The sequence below is a fragment of the Phacochoerus africanus genome, chromosome 11 (assembly GCF_016906955.1).
Source record: "Phacochoerus africanus isolate WHEZ1 chromosome 11, ROS_Pafr_v1, whole genome shotgun sequence".
Classification (NCBI taxonomy): Eukaryota; Metazoa; Chordata; class Mammalia; order Artiodactyla; family Suidae; genus Phacochoerus; species Phacochoerus africanus.
In genome coordinates this window covers 45,782,283-45,801,483 of record NC_062554.1, presented here as the reverse complement: position 1 = coordinate 45,801,483, position 19,201 = coordinate 45,782,283, and the positions used below count along the sequence as shown (strand labels likewise).

Genomic DNA, 19,201 nt, shown 5'->3' with positions numbered 1-19,201 from the left:
CTGCCTTTGTCCTCTTGCAGGCCCCCAAAGTGCCACCCACCCCAGAGCCGCTACCCCTGAGCACGCCGTCAGCAGGCACCCCTCAGTCCCAGCCGCCTCCACTGCCACCACCGCCACCTCCAGCCCCGGGCAGCGCCCCCCCTGCACTGCCTTCTGAGGGGCCTCCTGAGGACACCAACCAGGACCTGACACCCAACTCGGTGGGAGCTGCCAGCACGGGCGGTGGGACTGGGGGTACCCACCCTAACACCCCTACAGCTTCCACCACCACCAATCCACTGCCTCCTGGAGGAGACCCCAGCAGTGCCACTGGCCCTGCCCTGCTGGGGGAGGCGCCCCCTGGAAATGGGCAGCGGAGCCTGGTGGGCTCTGAGGGCCTGTCCAAGGAGCAGCTGGAGCACCGGGAGCGTTCCCTCCAGACACTTCGAGACATTGAGCGGCTGTTGCTCCGCAGCGGGGAGGCCGAGCCCTTCCTCAAGGGGCCCCCTGGAGGAGCAGGCGAGGGGGGACCACCAGCACAGGCCCCTCCTGCCCCACAGCAGCCCCCCACGGCCCCACCCAGTGGGCTGAAGAAGTACGAGGAGCCCTTGCAGTCCATGATTTCGCAGACACAGAGCCTCGGGGGCCCCCCGCTGGAGCATGAAGTGCCTGGGCACCCCCCGGGCGGGGACATGGGGCAGCAGATGAACATGATGATGCAGAGGCTGGGCCAGGACAGCCTGACGCCTGAGCAGGTGGCCTGGCGCAAGCTGCAGGAGGAGTACTACGAGGAGAAACGGCGGAAGGAGGAGCAGATCGGGCTGCACGGGGGCCGCCCGCTTCAGGACATGATGGGCATGGGGGGCATGATGGTGAGGGGGCCACCGCCCCCCTACCACAGCAAGCCCGGGGATCAGTGGCCCCCCGGAATGGGTGCCCAGCTGCGGGGGCCCATGGATGTCCAAGATCCCATGCAGCTCCGGGGCGGACCCCCCTTCCCTGGCCCCCGTTTCCCGGGCAACCAGATGCAACGGGTGCCTGGGTTTGGGGGCATGCAGGGTATGCCCATGGAGGTGCCCATGAATGCCATGCAGAGGCCTGTGAGGCCAGGTATGGGCTGGACGGAAGACTTGCCCCCCATGGGGGGGCCTGGCAATTTTGCCCAGAACGCTGTGCCCTACCCCGGCGGGCAGGGCGAAGCCGAGCGATTTATGACCCCGCGGGTTCGTGAGGAGCTGCTGCGGCAGCAGATGGAGAAGCGGTCGATGGGCATGCAGCGCCCCCTGGGCATGGCCGGCAGCGGCATGGGGCAGGGCATGGAGGTGGAGCGGATGATGCAGGCGCACCGGCAGATGGATCCGGCCATGTTCCCTGGACAGATGGCTGGCGGCGAGGGCCTGGCAGGCACTCCCATGGGCATGGAGTTTAGTGGAGGCCGGGGCCTCCTGAGTCCCCCCATGGGGCAGTCTGGGCTGAGGGAGGTGGACCCACCCATGGGGCCGGGCAACCTCAACATGAACATGAATGTGAACATGAACATGAACATGAACCTGAACGTGCAGATGACCCCACAGCAGCAGATGCTGATGTCGCAGAAGATGCGGGGCCCCGGGGACATGATGGGGCCACAGGGCCTCAGTCCTGAGGAGATGGCCCGAGTGCGGGCCCAGAACAGCAGTGGCATGATGGGCGGCCCGCAGAAGATGCTTATGCCCTCACAGTTTCCCAACCAGGGCCAGCAGGGATTCTCCGGGGGCCAGGGACCCTACCAAGCCATGCCCCAGGACATGGGCAGTACTCAAGACATGTTCAGCCCGGACCAGAGCACGATGCCCATGGGCAATGTGGGTACCACCCGGCTCAGCCACATGCCCTTGCCCCCTGCATCCAATCCTCCTGGGTCTGTGCATTCAGCCCCAAACCGGGGCCTGGGCAGGCGGCCTTCAGATCTCACCATCAGTATTAATCAGATGGGCTCGCCGGGCATGGGCCACCTGAAGTCGCCCACCCTTAGCCAGGTGCACTCACCCCTGGTCACCTCTCCCTCCGCCAACCTCAAGTCACCCCAGACGCCCTCACAGATGGTGCCCTTGCCTTCGGCCAACCCACCAGGACCTCTCAAGTCGCCCCAGGTCCTCAGCTCCTCCCTCAGCGTCCGTTCACCCACCGGCTCGCCCAGCAGGCTCAAGTCTCCCTCCATGGCGGTGCCTTCTCCGGGCTGGGTCGCCTCGCCCAAGACAGCCATGCCCAGCCCTGGGGTCCCCCAGAACAAGCAGCCGCCTCTGAACATGAACTCTTCCACCACCCTGGGCAACATGGAACAGGGTGAGTCAACTGGGCCGGGCTAGCGGGCCCTGGACTCTGGCATTGGGAGCCTCCCAGGTGGGTGTGTTCACGCTGGGCCGGGGGAGTGAGGTGAGGCATCCGTGCTGGGACCCAGAGGTGGACGGCTCTGCCTGTGGGGCAGGTGTTGGCCGCTGTGTGTGAGCTTTCCCAGGGAGCACTGTGTTAACTTTGCAGGCATTTCGAGGGGCTCAAAATGGGGTCTCCCCACCGCTTGGGGCCCCGAGGCTGCAGGCATTGCTTGGAGACGGGTGGGCTGTAGCGACGACGGGCGGGATCTGTGTTGAGTGGCACATCTGTGCCTGGAGGAGACAGGTGGCGATTTGGGAGCTGACCTCTTCCTAAACCCCCAGTGTGAGCAGCCAAATTCATCTTCCCCTCCCCAGTCACCCCCTGCTCTTTCTGTCTCCCCGCTTCTGTAGGTGCCCTCCCGCCTAGCGGCCCCCGGAGCAGCTCCTCAGCGCCTCCCACCAACCCTCCCAGCGGCCTCATGAACCCCAGCCTGCCATTCACTTCCTCCCCAGACCCCACGCCTTCCCAGAACCCCCTGTCACTGATGATGTCCCAGATGTCCAAGTACGCCATGCCCAGCTCCACCCCGCTCTACCACAATGCCATCAAGACCATCGCCACCTCAGACGACGAGCTGCTGCCCGACCGGCCCCTGCTACCCCCGCCACCACCACCGCAGGGCTCTGGGCCAGGTGCGAGGACAGGAAGGGGGCCACAGGGAGAAGAGCTGATGTGGGCCCTGGGAATGGGAAGAGCTGCCATGGTCAGCAGTCGCCCCTGTGGTCATGCTGGCCTTTCTGTGCTTCCAGAGGGCCCTGGGAGTGGGGGTGTCATGTACGGGGACAGAGCTCCCGCTGGCCTCGTTCAGGGAAACCAAGCCCGGAGCGCTGGAGTGGTCTCTCCAACCTCTAATGATGCGTCCCTGGCAAACTGGGCCAGAGCTTGGGTCTCTGGGCTTCTAACGAAATGCCTCGAGTCCCTTCCCTCGCAGCTAGGGCAGGCCCCCGGGGGGAAAGCCCTCACTCCTGGCACCAGCCTGGCTGGGCAGTGGGCAAGGACTGAGTTCTGCACCCTCCCCCAGCCGGGTGCCCGTGGTTCCTGATCCCCCTTTCTCTTTTCCCCCCCCGCAGGGATCAGCAATAACCAGCCCAACCAGATGCACCTGAACTCAGCTGCGGCCCAGAGCCCCATGGGCATGAACCTGCCAGGCCAGCAGCCCCTGTCCCATGAGCCCCCACCTACCATGCTGCCCTCCCCCACCCCTCTGGGCTCCAACATTCCACTGCACCCCAGTGCACAGGGGACAGGAGGGCCCCCTCAAAACTCGCTGATGATGGCTCCAGGGGGCCCCGACTCCCTGAATGCCCCCTGCGGCCCTGTGCCCAGCTCCTCCCAGATGATGCCCTTCCCCCCTCGGCTGCAGCAGCCCCACGGTGCCATGGCCCCCAGTGGGGGCGGGGGCGGGGGACCTGGCCTGCAGCAGCACTACCCTTCTGGCATGCCTCTGCCCCCAGAGGACCTGCCCAGCCAGCCACCAGGCCCCATGCCCCCCCAGCAGCACCTGATGGGCAAAAGCATGGCCGGGCGCATGGGCGACGCATACCCCCCGGGCGTGCTCCCCGGGGTGGCATCAGTGCTGAACGACCCCGAGCTGAGTGAGGTGATCCGGCCCACCCCGACGGGGATCCCCGAGTTCGACTTGTCCAGGATCATCCCCTCGGAGAAGCCAAGCAGCACCCTCCAGTACTTCCCCAAGAGCGAGAACCAGCCCCCCAAGGCCCAGCCCCCCAATCTGCATCTCATGAACCTGCAGAACATGATGGCGGAGCAGACCCCCTCCCGGCCCCCCAACCTCCCGGGCCAGCAGGGCGTCCAGCGGGGGCTCAACATGTCCATGTGCCACCCCGGACAGATGTCCTTGCTGGGCAGGACAGGTGTGCCCCCACAGCAGGGCATGGTGCCCCACGGCCTGCACCAGGGGGTCATGTCCCCTCCACAAGGCCTTATGACCCAGCAGAATTTCATGCTGATGAAGCAGCGGGGCGTGGCAGGGGAGGTCTACAGCCAGCCCCCCCACATGCTCTCCCCCCAGGGCTCCCTCATGGGCCCCCCGCCCCAGCAGAACCTCATGGTGTCCCACCCCCTGCGGCAGCGCAGCGTGTCTCTGGACAGCCAGATGGGCTACCTCCCGGCGCCGGGCGGCATGGCCAACCTGCCCTTCTAGCGGTCCCTGTAGAGGCTGGGGCTGGGGCTGGGGCTGGGGCAGTACTGCAAATATGATAACCTTCGAAAAATTTCTTCCCCTCCAGTGTTGGGATGGCCTGGGTCAAGGGGTGGGGTGGAGGGGGTGGGAGGGGGCTTGTGTGGGGAGTGGCATTTGTGGAAACCAGATGTGCTGGCAGCTTAGGGGGAAGTGGCAGAGTGGGGTGGGGGATTTGGGATGGCATTCGGTTCCATTTCGGCCACCAGGGCTGCCCCTCCCCTACTCCTCCCAAGTCCTATGAGCCTCAATTTCCCCTCTTTCTCTGTACCCACCCTCTTTGGCTTTGCTTTCGGAGTCCTTGGTGGGGAGCGGAAGGAGCAAGGTCCCCAGTGTCCCTCTCCTTGCCGCTGTCTCCTGGAGCTTCACTTTGTTCCTTTTAGTTTCTCTGCGGTTACCCCCCCCCCCCCACCGCTTCTCCTTCTGTCCTCTCCTGCCTCGGTTTCTCTCCCTGCTGGTGTGGCTGACCCCCTCTCCCACCCCATCCTGCAGGCGGCTGGCCAGGTGGGCAGGTGCCAGCCGTAGCTGTAAATAGAGCGCTGCGCTTTTGTGCCGGTTTGTGCGTGTGCTGTATTTCTGTGTTTTGATAGAAGTCACACAAGAAAAGGATAAAAGAAACCCTTCCCCCCCCCCCCTTCTTCAAATGACTGCCCCTTCCATTCCCCTGGCCCCAGGGGCACGCAGTCCGGCACACCTATCCACTGTGGCAGTGTCTCTGGGTCCCTAAAGGATACCATTCCGGTCCCCAACCCCGATGGTGAAATGACATAGCTACCCCACACCTAAACTGAGGTCAGACCACCTAGGCTTCCACCTGGTGAGCCCCAGCAGGGCTGAGACCCCCAGGGCGGCAGCCTGTCTGCTGCTGAGTGATTCAGGAGAACGCGTGCACATGCACACGTGTTTGCCCCACACAGGTGACATGGGGCCTTGGCTTCCCAGCTGTGGATGTCTGGTGTCCCCTGCTGCTACATCTTAGCCAGAACTTGAAGTCCTTGATCCCCAGTCTGGGATGAAGGAAAGGAGGATGAGGCGGAGGCTGTGTGGCCCCCTTATGTGGAGCCGCGGAGGAGTGGCCCCCGGTGGCACGGGGCCCCTGGCGGTCCTGTGCCTGCTGCAGTGGCCCTGGGTCAGGTGGCCCTCCGGCCCCTGACTCTTCCAGAGGCTGCCACCTACTTCTCACCAAAAGAGGAAGGAAAAGGGTTTGGCCAAGTCAGCCTGTCTCCCTCCCGCCTCCCCTCCGCTGAGGATGGAGTGGAGCAAGTGTTGGACGCGGAGCAGGGGAGCACCCTCCCGCTTCTCTGCCTGTCCCATCACTGGCAAGGTCCCTCTGCCCAGAGCTCAGGGCTCTGTGCCCTCCTCCCGCCCCCCCGCCAGGTGCAGCCACTGCCTTCCCCTCAGCCCCCAGCTCTTTCCCATAAAGCTCCCCAGCTGCTTCTGGTCAGAGCTGAAGCCATACACAATTGGGTGTTTCGCCCTCTTGGCCCCAGGAGTAAAACACTTCTCCTTTTCTCACTTCCTTTCCTGCCTTGTGAGGTGGCAGGGCAGTTCCCTGGCTGAGGCCTTCCGTACCCCCGCCTCCAGGGCCAAGGGCCATTTCTCGACTAGGTGTCTTCTGCCGTGGCCCATCCCCAGCCTCCCTGACCTGAGGGCCTGGTCTCCCATTGGCAGCTGTGATACAAAGGGAATTTGTCCCCACTTCACCCAGTCTGGTGCTGTCCTCAGTCCACTGTCAGCCAGGTCAGGCGCTTCCTCTGGGGCTGGTCGCAGGCTTCTGCCTCCCCCAGCCCCTCCCGAGGGCTGGGGCCAGGCCTCTTATGTTCAGAGGCCACCTGCCCTCGATCCCACCAGACACTTTCCTGCCCCGTCTCAACCTGGGCCCTGCGCCCGTGAGCCCCCTCACCCCGACCCAAGATTCTCCAAACTGACTCTAAGTGTTTCCTGCCCAGAGGAGAGAGGGGTCCGACTGCAAAGGGCCAGATGCCCTCCCCTCCCCCCTCTTCCCACCTCTGCCACCAGACTAGCTTTCCAAGGTGAACTCCACAGGCCAGCCGACTTCCCTCCATCCATGGCCACACCCCCAGCCATTTTGTACCATTATATAAATATATATATATAAATATAAATATATAAATACAATATGTGAAGACATCTTCTTGGTTTTTATTTTGAAACAATTTTTAGGCTTGTTCCGGGGGTCTCTGTGCTGCCTGTACTGTATTGACCTGTTTTATAGGTGCCTTTTTATTAAAAAGAGAAAATTAAAAATCCAGCTTCTTGCTTTCTTGCTTTGGTGTCTGGCTTCTCCACAGCCCAGCTTACTCTTGGATGCTGGGAGGGAAAGGGAGCCCTAGGGCTTCCCCACTGTTCCAGGGTGAAGACAGGCCCCCAGGTCCCAGCTCTGGCCCCGGAGCCTCCTAGGGAGCTTGGCTGACAGGCTTGAAGGGACTGGGCACCTGGTGGGTGCCCTCAGCAAGTGCAGGGGTCCCTGAAGTCCCCCTCTGGCCAGACCAGAGGCTGGGGAGGAGGGGAGGGAGAGCCCTCCCCGGGCAGGGGGCAGGTTCAGCGGGCGCGGAGCAGCTTCCTCTGGTTCCATCTGAGTAGTACCCTCTCAGGCAGGGCCCGGCTTCCTGGAGCCTGGGGACTTCCCTGCCCAGGCCTGCTTGTCACATTGCCCAGCCCAAGGGGAGGCTGCGTGGCTCTTGTGGAAGCCCAGAGAGATGGCCTGGCCTGCAGGCGGGGGACTGAATGAGATGACCCCAGGGCCCCCCCAGGTCTGTCTCTCTCCTCGAGGCTCTCCATTTCTGCTCTGACTCTTGGCTAAGTGCTCCCTCTGCTGTGGTTGGATCCTTTCTAGGGCTCTAAGAGTTTTGGGGGATGCAGGCAAGGAGGAATGAATCTGCCTCCTTCCCCATCTGTGCCCAGAGCCACCAGGGCCCTGGACCCTGCAGCCCTGGCCCGCCCTGGGAGCTCTCTGCCCCGGGCAGAGAAGATAGCTGGCTTCGGTTTATCCTGCTTCTCCTTGGAGCTGGGGGAGGAGCACGTTCCTTGCCTTTGCTGGGCTCCTCGCGGCTGGCCTTGGTCTTCCCTGGGATGCTGGATGGTCCCTGAGGGCGCCTAGAGTCTGCCCACAGTCTACAGACCTCCAGGGCCCAGTGCCGTGGGGATGGGCCCAGTGCCATTTCGGTCAGAGCCAGGGGCAGCTACCGGGACTGGGTCCGTCTGAGCTTCCTGCTTCCTGCTGGGCTGGGGGCCTGGAAGAATGTCTGTGCTTATTAGGCACTGAGATGGATGAAGGCCACACGCTGCTGCCAGTTGGCCTTTCCTCAGCCTTAACCTCCATCCATGCCCTGGTGCTCAGCTTCTAGCTTCTTTTGGCAGGAGAGGTGGGTGGTTGTGGAGGTAGGTGGTCTGTAAGATGATGGAGTATATTCTGGAAGGGGAATGACTTTCCCTATTAGCAGGGGCAGATGTAAAAGTTGTTTCTTGAACTTTGGATGGTTAGGACGAGAGAAGGTGAGTGCGGTCCTCCCGGCCGAGGCGACGCAGACGGGCGCCGGTATCCTTTGCTTTGCCTTTGGGCTGCTTTCCCCTCCTTGGACCCCAGCCTGGGCCGGGGGCTGGGAGAAGAGCTGGCAGGGATCTCCTGGAAAGAGGGGCTGGTTCCTCCAGCTGCCCCATGTGAGGACACTGGCCAGGTGAGCTCTTAGGATCCCAGCTCCTGTCGGAAGGCGTTCCAGCATCACTGCCTGCTCCGAGGAAAGCAGAGACAAGGCGGCAGGGGTAGGGGGTTGGGCCCTAGAAGGTGGTGAGGGAGGTGGCGTTCTCTGACTCCGAGAGACTGCTCTTGCGCCAACTAGGGAAGATCTGGCAAAGGGAGGCAGGGCCGGCGCAGCCCAGCTTGGTCAGAAGCCGTGACAGGTCGCTGCGGAACTTCACGCCAGCGAACGTGTAGAGCATGGGATTGAGGCAGCAGTGGGCCAGGCCCAGGAACTCGCTTATGGTGATGGCCACGGAGAGATAGCCATTCAGCTCGCAGCTATTGCCCAACGCCTTCAGCCTCGCCAGAGTGTCCAGGAAGATAACAATGTGGTAGGGTGACCAGCAGAGAAAGAAGACGCTGGTCACCAGGATGGCCACCCTGACCGCCTTCTGCCGCTGAGGGCGCCGCTGGGCCTGGCACAGCCTGTGCACCACCCCTACGTAACACCAGCTCATCACCAGCATTGGCAGCAGGAATCCTCCGATGTGGTAGAGAAAGCGGGAGGTGAACCAGGCATTGGTCTCCGCTTGGTTCTCTTGGGAGAAGGTGCATCGCGGCTGAGAGTCGTTGTGAAACGGCTGGCTGACCTTGGCAAAGAGGATCTCTGGCAAGGTGAAGAAGAAGCCGGCCAGCCAGATGGTTGCACAGGTGATATGGATGGAGAGGAGGCGGCGGTGGCGGTAGGCGTGGACAGCGTGGACGATGGCCAGGTAGCGGTCCACAGCGATGCAGGCCAGGAGCAGGCTGCTGCAGTAGAAGTTGATCTTGTGCAGGGCTATCACAGTCTTGCAGAGGAAGTTGCCCAGGACCCAGCCCACGGAGCCCTCGGCCACGGCAAAGGGCAGGATGAAGACCAGCAGGAGGTCGGCCACCGCCAGGTGGAACAGGAAGGTCTCGGTGGAGCTGCGCGTTTGCCGGTGCCGCTCCAGAATCACCAGCACCAGGATGTTGCCCAGCATACCCAGGAGGAAGATGAGGCCATAGGCCACGGGCATGAACACGGCCTTGAAGGAGGTCAGCAGGGGCCCCTCAGCTGTGGAGCAGAGATGATTTTCCATCTTGGGGGTCTCTGTGCTGTCATTGTAGCCTAATTCCATATACTGCAAAGGCAAGAAAACAGAAGGGCGAGGAACTGAGAACCCATCTTTCCTCTCTGGGGGTGGGGGGGGGCGGGGGGGGGGGGCGGGGGGAGACTCTGACACCCTTGTAATTTTATCCTTCCCCTCCAGATAAAATTAGGAGTGTCCCTGTGCTCCCAGTCTGCTCACTGACCAGATCCCAGTAGCCCTGTATTTTCCTTGAACCAATCACTTTGCCTTTTCCAGTTTCAGTTTTCTGAAACAGGGACTAATCCCTCACAGCGTAGTGACAAAGATGAACGGCAATATATGCTGTGGACTGTGGTCCATAAACTCTGAAGAGCTGTGAACCTCTAAGTATTTCGAGTTTGTGAATCCTCAGCTATGGAAGGCTGCAGGCTCAGGGGCTGAAATCAGGACTTGAACTTGGGGAAATGATCTGGTTGGGACAAGGAGCCATCTGTTCCAATTCTGAACAGCAGAGAGGGCACTAAACCTAGGACCCTGCTGAAGGGGTGGATGCTGAAGTGGCCTGCTGGCTTCCTCTTGATCGGCCCCCCTCTTCCTGACGTCATTACAACTGAAATTGTAGTAATCGCCTCTTGTTGGGTTTAATCTGCACAACAGGCTCAAGGTATGTCATAGTCCTGTTTTACCCATATGTCTTGCTAAAGATCACATCTGCTCGGACCCACGACGATGGAACTTCAGAGCCGATATGCTCACCCTACTCAGCTGCCCGGGCTTCCCCGCCTGCTACTCCCCATCACCAGCACATTCCGCTCCCTTCTCTGCCCACAGCAAGGCGAGCTTCAGAAGCAAAAAGCCCAGAGGCAGAGGAGAGAGGCAGAAGGAAGTGAGGGAGGCGCGGGGATACCCGGGTGTCGTGTCGGGTGTCGGGTGTCGGGGGGAGGGTCCCTAGTGAAGGGGATGTGCCCACTCTGTGTCCGGAAGCTCCCTCCTCCCCAGCCTCCTCCTCCCCCCTCCCCCCAGCACTCAGGTTGTTTACCCGGCAAACCGCAAAGGAAGACAGCGTGCCTGTTTTCATACCTTTCACTCACAGCTGTCCCCCTGCACCTGCTCCTCCTCACTTCCCAGCCCTGTTCTTCCCACCCCTCCCCTAACTAGACCCCTCCCCACGGCATTGCAAAACCAATTGTAACTGACTTTTGTGGGCTCAAAAAGACTCTTCTATAAATGAGGAGCCCCAGGGAGAGAGAGGATGGGTGAGGTTACTTGGCACCCAGGTGCTGGGTGACCTCATGCTGCCCTCCTTCCTGGACATTAAGGGTCCCACACCAGCAGGGTGTGGTTGCATTGCTACCCAAGGGCCCCCAATTGTGGGTCATACACTCACTCTCAATATTGGGAAGACCCATTCCCCGACCTGGGTCTTTCCTTCTGGTCCCCGGAGGTGTGGATGCTGATATGGCCTTCTGGCTTCCCCCTCTGGGAGAAGGGGGTTGGAGGGATGGATGCATTGTGCAATGGCAAAGCCATAGGCTCACCTTGACCCCAGCATCCCCCTGCCATTGCCCCCGTCCAGCCCTACTTCACCCCTGGCTCAGGACTACTGTCTCTCCATCCTCGCCAGCTTCTCCACTCCTGTCCGTCTCCTCCACAGAGGACAGGATGAGTTTTCCAATCCACATATCCTATCACATCAGTGTCCTGCTGAAGATCTTTTACCGGATCCCCGTTACCTATAAGCAGTAGTTTTCTTTTCTTTTCATCTTTTTTTTTTCTATTTCATATTCAGTAATTCAATAGCAAAGCCAATTGTAAGGGAAAGGCGTGTTTGTAATCAAATTCATCAGTAGAGGATTGGAGTAAGCCAACCTCAGCGCGTTCCCACAACAGGATACAATGCAGCGCTCAAAAAGAAATGAGGTTTATCTGCTTGTTCTCTTAGGGAGAGATTTTAACATACCTTGCTTAATTTCGGAATTAGTGGCGGGGCATCCCATTCAGCATGAATCCATGGATTTCTTTGCAGGTTTGACTGGGGCCGGGGTGGCGGATGGGGAGGGAGTCCCCCATTGCCCCTCCCTGCCTTTAAGCCAGGCACTCTTGTCTCAGGTGGTGATTTGTACCTAAGCTTTTGTTTAAGAAAATGGCTCTACTTTCAGGGTGAGGGAAAAGAAGGAACTTGCAGGGTGAGGTCTAAACTCCCCTACTGTACCTTTAAATTTTTGACCTTTCAGGCTTTCCCGTCGTGGCTCAGGGAAACGAATCTGACCAGCATCCATGAGGACGCAGGTTCAATCCCTGGCCTCACTCAGTGGGTTAAGGATCCAGTGTTGCCATGAGCTGTGGTGTAGGTTGCAGACACGGCTCGGATCTGGTGTTGCTGTGGCTGTGGTATAGGCCGACGGCTACTGCTCTGATTCAACCCCTAGCCTAGGAACCTCCATATGCTGCGGGTGCGACCCTAAAAAGCCAAAAAAAATTTTTTTTTGACCTTTCAAACCTTACTTTTATCTCATCACTTTATCCCTATCCTTCAGATCCATCATTCTAGTGGCTGCCGGCCCCCGACACCCCGCTTCATCCCTGTCTCTAAAACTCTTCCTTTCCTTCCCAGCTTTGCCTCATCCCATGCGTCCTTCGAGGCCCCATTCAGTTCCACCTTCCTGCAGCCTTCCGAGCTCTTCCACTTGGACTTTGGCGCTCTCTTCTTCCACCACGTGTGCCTTTTCTACAGCACGAGGGGTTGGCATAGCCATTGCCTCACTAAATGGTGAACTCCCAGGGGCCAGCCTGCTGCGTCCCCCTCACAAGCGGCCATGTGTTTTACACCTGCTGGACATGCAGCTGATGTGTGCTGAACTGCCTGAAGAGCAGTTTTCCACAGAAGCCCAGGGGCCCTTGTATCCTGGGACTTTAGGCAAGTTCCTTCCTGTGCCTCCGCAGAGACACAGATGTGCCTCCTCCCAAGCTCTTGATGGCCTAGAGCCAGGCTTGGGTTCTCTCTCCATCCTGGGAGCTATTTTCAGTATCGTCATTGACTACAACCATTTGACTCACCCTGGGATTTAGCAGGAGTTAAAGGGGAAAGCAGCAAGATGAGCTGTCTTCATGCAGAGCAAAGCAATTCAGACAGAAGAAGAGATGCAGGGCTTGGTGCAGACAGCAGGGCTGGACTCCATGCACCACGTGGTGGGAGCCTGGCTGTCCCACTGCCTAGGGGAGGGTTTCGGTGCAGCCAATCTGTCTGGCCAAAGAGGCCATTTATGAGACCCATTCGGTCCTACCCTCTAAAGCATCCAGGTTGATTGGTTTGTTGGTCATTTAAAGTCAACCCAGAGAGATATGTCCCCAGGACCCCAGAGCCCCCATCTCCTGAGAACCCAGGTTTAGAGGAGGGTTGGGCTTGGGGACTGTCTCTTCCTTCTCCCCAGGAGGTATTTGTTTGGCAGAGTGCTGGGGCAGAGAGGAGAGGATGGGAGGAAGCTGGTTTGAGGAGGGCTGAGAGATGGCGGTATGTCTCAGCAGGAGGTGTCAAACAGACATTTTGGGGGCTCGGGAGTGGCACGTGTTAAAGCCACTTCCCATACCCAGGGAACCCACCCCCCGACCCTTCTCCAGATCATGGACTGAGTAATCATGCAAGGTCAGCTCTGGCCCAGGAGAAGTTCGGCGTCAGGAATCCTGGATGCCGTGGGGAGCAGAGTGCAGAAGGGGGTCCTATGAGACCCACACCCAGAGGGAGCAGAGTGTTGGTCACCTGGCCAAGCCCTTGCTCCTCCTTCGAAATGAGAAGCTGCTGGAACCCATGGCCCTCAGGCACACACGCACTCTGACGGCAGCGCTCACCCTGTATAGACTTAGATACGTGCCAGGTGGGGCCGTGGCAGCACAAGCAGGTACCCAGTGGACAGTAGCCCAACAGAGGCCAGGGACCCAGGCCTCAAAGAAGGCAAGGAAACATGATGATTGGCATGCAGCTGAGCGCAAAGCCAGGAATCTAGGTAGAAAATTGCTGTGAGCCTGGGGGAGGGGGCAGGAATAGGGGCTGGAACATTCTCTGTCCTGGTGTGGAGATGCCAGCGGAAGGAAGGATGGGGGAAGAGCTCAAAGTGCGTGGGAGGACAAAGGTTACCCTTCCTCCCCCCCCCCACCCCTCCCTTCTCTCCTTCCTCAGGAGCCACCCTAGGCCCCAAGCCCCTCCCTGGATAATTAAGGTCTCCAGGCCCATCTGACTTCTCCGAATAACGAGGTTGCCTCGCTGTCCTGCACTGCCCAGCGTGAGGCTGCGCAAAGTTTGCTGGCTGGGGCTCTGTGGCAGCAGGTGGGGCAGGGAGGGTGCAGGACACGCTTCAGGGGTCTGTCCTGAATCGGCTCCTCTTTTACACACTCAGCCCTGTCTTGGATGATGCTTTCAGACAAGGCAGAGTTCTCCACAACCTGGAACTACAGGCCCAAACCGACCAGATGGAATCAATAAAGAAAAATCTAGGCGTTCCTGTCGTGGTACAGAGGAAACGAATCTGACTAGGAACCATCAGGTTGTGGGTTCGATCCCTGGCCTTGCTCATGGCATTGCCGTGAGCTGTGGTGTGGGTCGCAGACGCGGCTCAGATCTGGTGTTGCTGTGGCTGTGGCATAGGCCGGTGTCTACAGCTCCGATTCGACCCCTAGCCTGGGAACCTCCATGTGCTGTGGGAATGGCCCTAGAAAAGACAAAAAAAAAAAAAAAAGAAAGAAAGAAAGAAAATTCTAGAGCCTAGATTCGAGTTTGAGACTTCAACTCTCCAGGGACAGGTTAGGGAAGACCTGACTGAACTGTTGATGAGAAAAAACCCAAGACTTTGTTGACTGCAAGCTTCAGATGAGTCAACAGGGTGAGGTGGCTGCCAAGAGGGCTCAGTTACCTTATCTAGGTGAACAGAAACCCGTAGGTGGGCAGCTGCCACCAACTCAATTTGTGTGGTCTGGACAAGGGTGACCAGTTGTTAAGGGGTCTGGAAATCCCCACCCTGGCAGGATTTTGTTCCAGAGTATGGTTGTGGGCGGCAGAGTCCAGGGAAGAGAAGCCTTAAGTCCAGGAGAGGTGGCTTCCTCCAGGACTGGGAGGAGGCCCCACGGTGAGAGGGTAGGATGGGTTTATTGCGTGAGGGCCTAGAGGGCACGGCCAGGAGGAATGCGCAGGGGCAGAGATGGGGGTGTTTCAGTCAAAGGAGAAAGACTCTTCTAACAGGCAGAACAGTCCAACAATGGGTGGGGGTCCTTGGGAGGAAGAGGGATGCTTGAGGCCAGGTGTGTGGGAGGGAATTCCTGCCCTGGAAAGGCGGCCGGGCCCTGCCCTCTGATGCTCCTGCTCCTCCGCTTCACATCCCCAGACGCTCTGACTCTCGGGCTGTCACGCCCTGCCCTGGGGCTGAGCTGCTTCTCAGCATCATCTGCATCTAGCTCAGCACTTGGGTGAGAGCCGTCGGCTTCCCCAGGCTGTCTGTCCTGCAGGAATGGCCCCGCCTGACCTTGTTTCTCAGCCCCCAGCAGGGGGGTGGGGCTGCTGCGTGCTTGGCTCATCCAGGCCGAACCCTGGGGCTCCAGAGGCCTGAGTCATACTGGCTGCGGGAGGCGTCTGCACACAGACAGGGTCATCTCTGGCTGTAGGGAGTACACACTGGCTCCATCTCCTTTTATGTCCCTGGTTGGATATTCCCAACCAAGGGTCAGGAGCTGTGCATGGGGCCGGCCAGGGTGCCTCGCGTTCCAGCTTTCAGTGGCTCGAAGGGCGAGGGGGTCTCGAGGAAGGAGACTGGGCTGAGGGATGAGGGCAGAGGTCTGTCTTCTTTACTCTTTTTTTGCTTTTTCCCACACTCATAGCATAGGGAAGATGTGAGAATCCCCAGGTATTGAATCCCAGTGACAACGGCAACCTTACGCCACAGCAGCAGCCCTGTGGCCATGTCAGCCCTTTAACCCAGATCCTTAACCCGGGTGCTGAGCTAGGGATTGAAACCAGGCCTCCCCAGTGACCCGAGACGCTACAGCCGGATGCTTAACCCATTGTGCCACAGCAGGAACTCTCACTCTTCCTTTAGAAGTCCCGCCCTCCCTAAAGACCGTCTGAGGCTCCGGCTTCACATCTCCCGCTTCTCCCAGCCCCGTCTTTCAAGAGTGAGCCCACCAGCCTCCTCCTCCATCTCCACTCAAGGGACTTGACCGTCAGGAACATGGTTCTACTCTGGCTGTGATTCTGAAGGGATACTTTAATCTACCCCTACCTCTGACTGCGTCTTTAGGTTTAAAGGGTTTCCCTATTCGGTCCTCCAAATAAACTTGGATTTGGGAGACAGAGCCAGAGAGTCCAAGGGACAGATGTGCAGCAAGTTCTTGAAATCGCCTCCTGGATCAGTACTGCTCTGAAGCATTTTGTCCCATCCTTCCTGAAAGAAGACCCATTCTTGTGTCCTGACCCTCAGTGCCAAACCCGTGGCCACTTTTCCTGCCATTCTGCCAGAGGAGTGGACTGGCCACAGCCTGTGTCCTCACTGAGGGCAAGAATTCCTGATGGACACTGTGGTCTCTGTGCCTGAGCCCAGATTTGCCCCAACGCCTGCCCTCCCCAGGCCAGCCCTGGGTCTCTCCTTCATCTCTGACCCTTCCAATACCCCCCAGCCATGGCCCCTTCCCCCCGGGGCTTCCTCTGGGACTTTTGATCTGCTCTGGGAGGGGGTTATCCTCCCCTCCCCCAAGGTAAACCCCAGAAACAGCCTGAGCTAGTTTTGGTTCCTCTTCTTTATACCTCCTTGATGAAAGGGGACGGCACATGTGAATGGCCTTTGCAGCCCGGGATGCTCTGATCACACTGAAGTCATAGTTTGTGGGGGGTCATCCCTGTGGAGGGGTCAGGGGAAGCCAGGCCTTGGGGCTGGACCAGCTTCGCCCTGCTCTATGGCAGTGTCCCATCTTGGCTGGGCTGCAGGGTGCGGCTAGAGGTATTGTTTAGGACTGGCCCCGGCAGGGGCCCCAGACCCTAGTTCCAGCCTTTCACACCCAGGTTCTGGTGGACAGAGGCTTTTCCAGGCCTCCCCAGCAGGAAGGCTCCCTGGCATGCTGATTCAGGGAACTGGCTCCTTGTTTCTGGTACCTAGCCATCTAGATTTTTTGGTTCTTGTTCTATTCATGGAGATGAGCAAAACCCATCTCAAGCAAATGGACATTTAAAACTGTTGCTCTTAGAATGCAAGGGGAGGAAGGGAGGCCAGGATACCCCACACTTGGCTCATGGCCCAGAGCCCCCAGCTCTTAACCCAGTGTTGGTGTCTAGAACCAAGTGTTCTAGGCAAGCGAACTGCTACGTGGTTTGAACAAGGAGAGCAAGGAGAATAGGAAGCAAAAGAACAGAGACTAATTCCAGAGAGAAATGGTGAGCTGAGACCCTCAGCAGAGCCGTACTGATCAGTCCATGCGTCATGAGAAGCTCCTGTATACAAGATCCTCTGCTGCCCTGGCATCCCAGGGCCCCTGTGCCGTGAGATGCTGCCCAGCAGACCGACAAAAATGCTCGAGATCCAGGCGTGAGTGGGTGGGGGTGGAGGGAGAGGGTCTACTGAGGAGGGCAACAGCCCTAGAGAAAGAGAGTACAGGAGGTGAGCAAAGGCGAGGTGAGGCACTGGGAGCTGGCTGAAGAGGAGCTCCAGGGCCCGGCTGGTGCTAGGTCTCCTGGTGCCTGGCCAGACCCTGATGGAGGGGTGCCAGCATGCTGGGGTGCCTGGCCCGAGACCACTCATTTGAGTATGACATCCAGCGAGTCACCGTGACTCTCTCCCTGGCCTCAGATTTTCCTTGGTATATGGGACATGGCCCGCTGTCCCCCTGCCCCTGCTAGCCCCACTGGCTGTCTCTAGTAGGTCATGTGTGGAGTGAGGTGTGCAGTTAGAGGAACTCTTGAGGTTTCTCAGAATCCAGAACCAGCCAGGTCTCGAGTTGGTTCCTGTGATAGCCAACTGGGTCAGGGCTCGTGGTCAGCTTGAAGCTGGGGGCAGGGAAAGATACCCAGTAACCTAACCAGGTGAGGCCAGGGGCCAGGACTGGGGGCCAGGGTGGAGGCACAACGCCTTGTCAGGCTGTGGGGCTTTAGTCTGATTAGACTCAGGGCCGGATTTCTGTGAGTGCGACCAGTCCCGTCACGCAGCGCCCTCCACCTCGAAGAGCCCAGTGCTGGGGTCAGGTGCTCGGTTGTTGCTCTCTTGAAATTCTTAATAGGGAACCTGCATGTTCATTTTGCTGTGGGTCCCACCAATGAGGCAGCAGGTCTGATCAGACTGACGGGTCTGGCGCTCTGCTTTTAACAGCGGATTGGATCCGAGAGGCCAGACTTTGGGGAATTTGCTTTGCCTCCCACCTCCCCATGTTCGACTTATACTTCTGAGCCTTGGGATCTTGGCAAGTGAGATCCAAGCAAGTCTGGGAACACGGTGGGCGAAGTTACAGTGTAGACTCCAGCCAGGGAGTCAGGGACCAGAGGGCGAGGTTAGGGTCCGGAGAGCAGGTGGGTATAGGAGAGACCTATATCCTTGGGTTTGGATCCTTCGTGATCTAGCCTAGAATGTGGCTCAGAGAGAAGGTCTCTCCCTAGAGGTACCCTTGGCCGTGGGGGGAAAGGAACCACAAAGAAGTTTCCAAAAGATTCTTACAAACGGTAACCTGCTGCCCCCACACAGGACCCTCGGGTTTTTGGTTGAGTTGGTCTCTCTCTCTATTTTTGGGGGACCCAGTGACAACCAAGTCAGCTGTGCTACTCTGCTTCACAGGAAAGCCTTGGATGGGTGGCAGAGAATGATGCTGGGGACCATTTTCTTAGCCCACCCAAGAATACCTTGTCTCTAGAGAGCCCAGTCCCCTGAGGGAGGTCACACCATGCTCTAGGACCTTTCTAGGACAAACACAGAGTTCTTCCACCAGCCGATACCAGCCTGGCTCCCTGGCCTCCTGCCCCCAGCCCACGGGCTCCTCACTTGCTGACCACCTGGTCCCACACTGCCTCGGTTCAGCACATAATCATTGTCCAAGAGTGCGTACGTGGTTTCTTCTTGGCTAGCCCGTCAGCTATTTGAGGGCCAAGACCAGGCTCTCAATTTCTCTATCCAAGTTACAATGTCATGCTGCAGTGATCGACTCATAAAGCAAGAGATGAATAAATATGCACTGGGCGACTCGCAAAGCCAGCCTCCTGAGGTTGAGAAAAGCTCTAAAGCGCTTCCCCATCTCCTCCTTATTCCAGCCCTAAGAGACGAGGGAGAGGGTCCCCATGGAAGAATGGGGAGGCAAAGTGACTTGTTCTAGGACACAGAGCAGGTCAGAGAGGAGGCAGGACCTGAACCCATCATTCCACCCCTCTCCAAAGGGTACTAAGGCAATGGCTCTACTTATCTGCTTCCTTCATGGAATGAGCAATCAAACTTTATAAGGCAAGCACCCAGGGGCCTGTCCAGACTCTGCCGATCCACAGCGGGAGGGGACTCTAGGGCCATCCCCTCCGCCTTGGGCCCTGGGCACAGGATATTTAGAATTCCAAGTAGGGCCTGGCCCAGGTGACCAGGAGCTATCTGTCCCTACTCACCAGGTTCTCCAGGTTGTAGTTCGTGAATTCCATGTCCAGGGTTAGGGGGTAGTTCATGATTTGTAGCTGTCCGTCACCGGTCTGGCCAGTGCCTGATGTTGAGAGCTTCTCTGCCTGGTCCCTATAGAGAGGTGGCAGCCGTCAGCTGCAAATTTAAACAAATGAACTGCGCGCTGTCTCCTGGGGCTGCT

At 58.8% G+C, this 19,201-nt stretch overlaps 2 protein-coding genes across 10 annotated transcripts in view; one reads left to right on the top strand and one right to left on the bottom strand.

Moving 5' to 3' along the window:
- The window catches only part of BCL9L (BCL9 like), a 27,887-nt gene extending 21,021 nt beyond the window's left edge, over window positions 1–6,866 (top strand). For 7 of the 8 annotated variants that reach the window (XM_047753796.1, XM_047753801.1, XM_047753797.1 and 4 more), the window contains 3 exons: window positions 21–2,304; window positions 2,745–3,026; window positions 3,465–6,866. In XM_047753796.1, coding sequence (XP_047609752.1) covers window positions 21–2,304; window positions 2,745–3,026; window positions 3,465–4,558 — 3,660 coding nt within the window. In that variant the 3' untranslated portion in view covers window positions 4,559–6,866. The remainder of the gene's footprint in view (window positions 1–20; window positions 2,305–2,744; window positions 3,027–3,464) is intronic. The other variant, XM_047753800.1, reaches the window with a different exon arrangement.
- CXCR5 (C-X-C motif chemokine receptor 5) lies at window positions 6,738–19,201 on the bottom strand. Of its 2 annotated transcripts, none has more exons than XM_047753804.1 (2): window positions 19,011–19,201; window positions 6,738–9,457 (listed from the first exon to the last, which is right to left on the bottom strand). In XM_047753804.1, exons 1-2 carry the CDS (start codon window positions 19,065–19,067, stop codon window positions 8,393–8,395), a joined length of 1,122 nt encoding a protein of 373 aa, XP_047609760.1. In that variant the 5' UTR covers window positions 19,068–19,201; the 3' UTR covers window positions 6,738–8,392. The 2 variants fall into 2 exon arrangements, with proteins under 2 accessions (XP_047609760.1, XP_047609761.1); XM_047753805.1 differs by lacking the exon at window positions 19,011–19,201 and adding an exon at window positions 11,367–11,682.

Excerpts from the sequence above, each read along its gene's own strand:
- CXCR5 (XM_047753804.1), bottom strand. The coding sequence starts at position 19,067 with ATGAACTACCCCCTAACCCTGGACATGGAATTCACGAACTACAACCTG. Across the intron at positions 9,458-19,010 it reads ACTACAACCTGGAGAACCTG|TATATGGAATTAGGCTACAA; the intron begins GTGAGTAGGGAC and ends TTGCCTTTGCAG.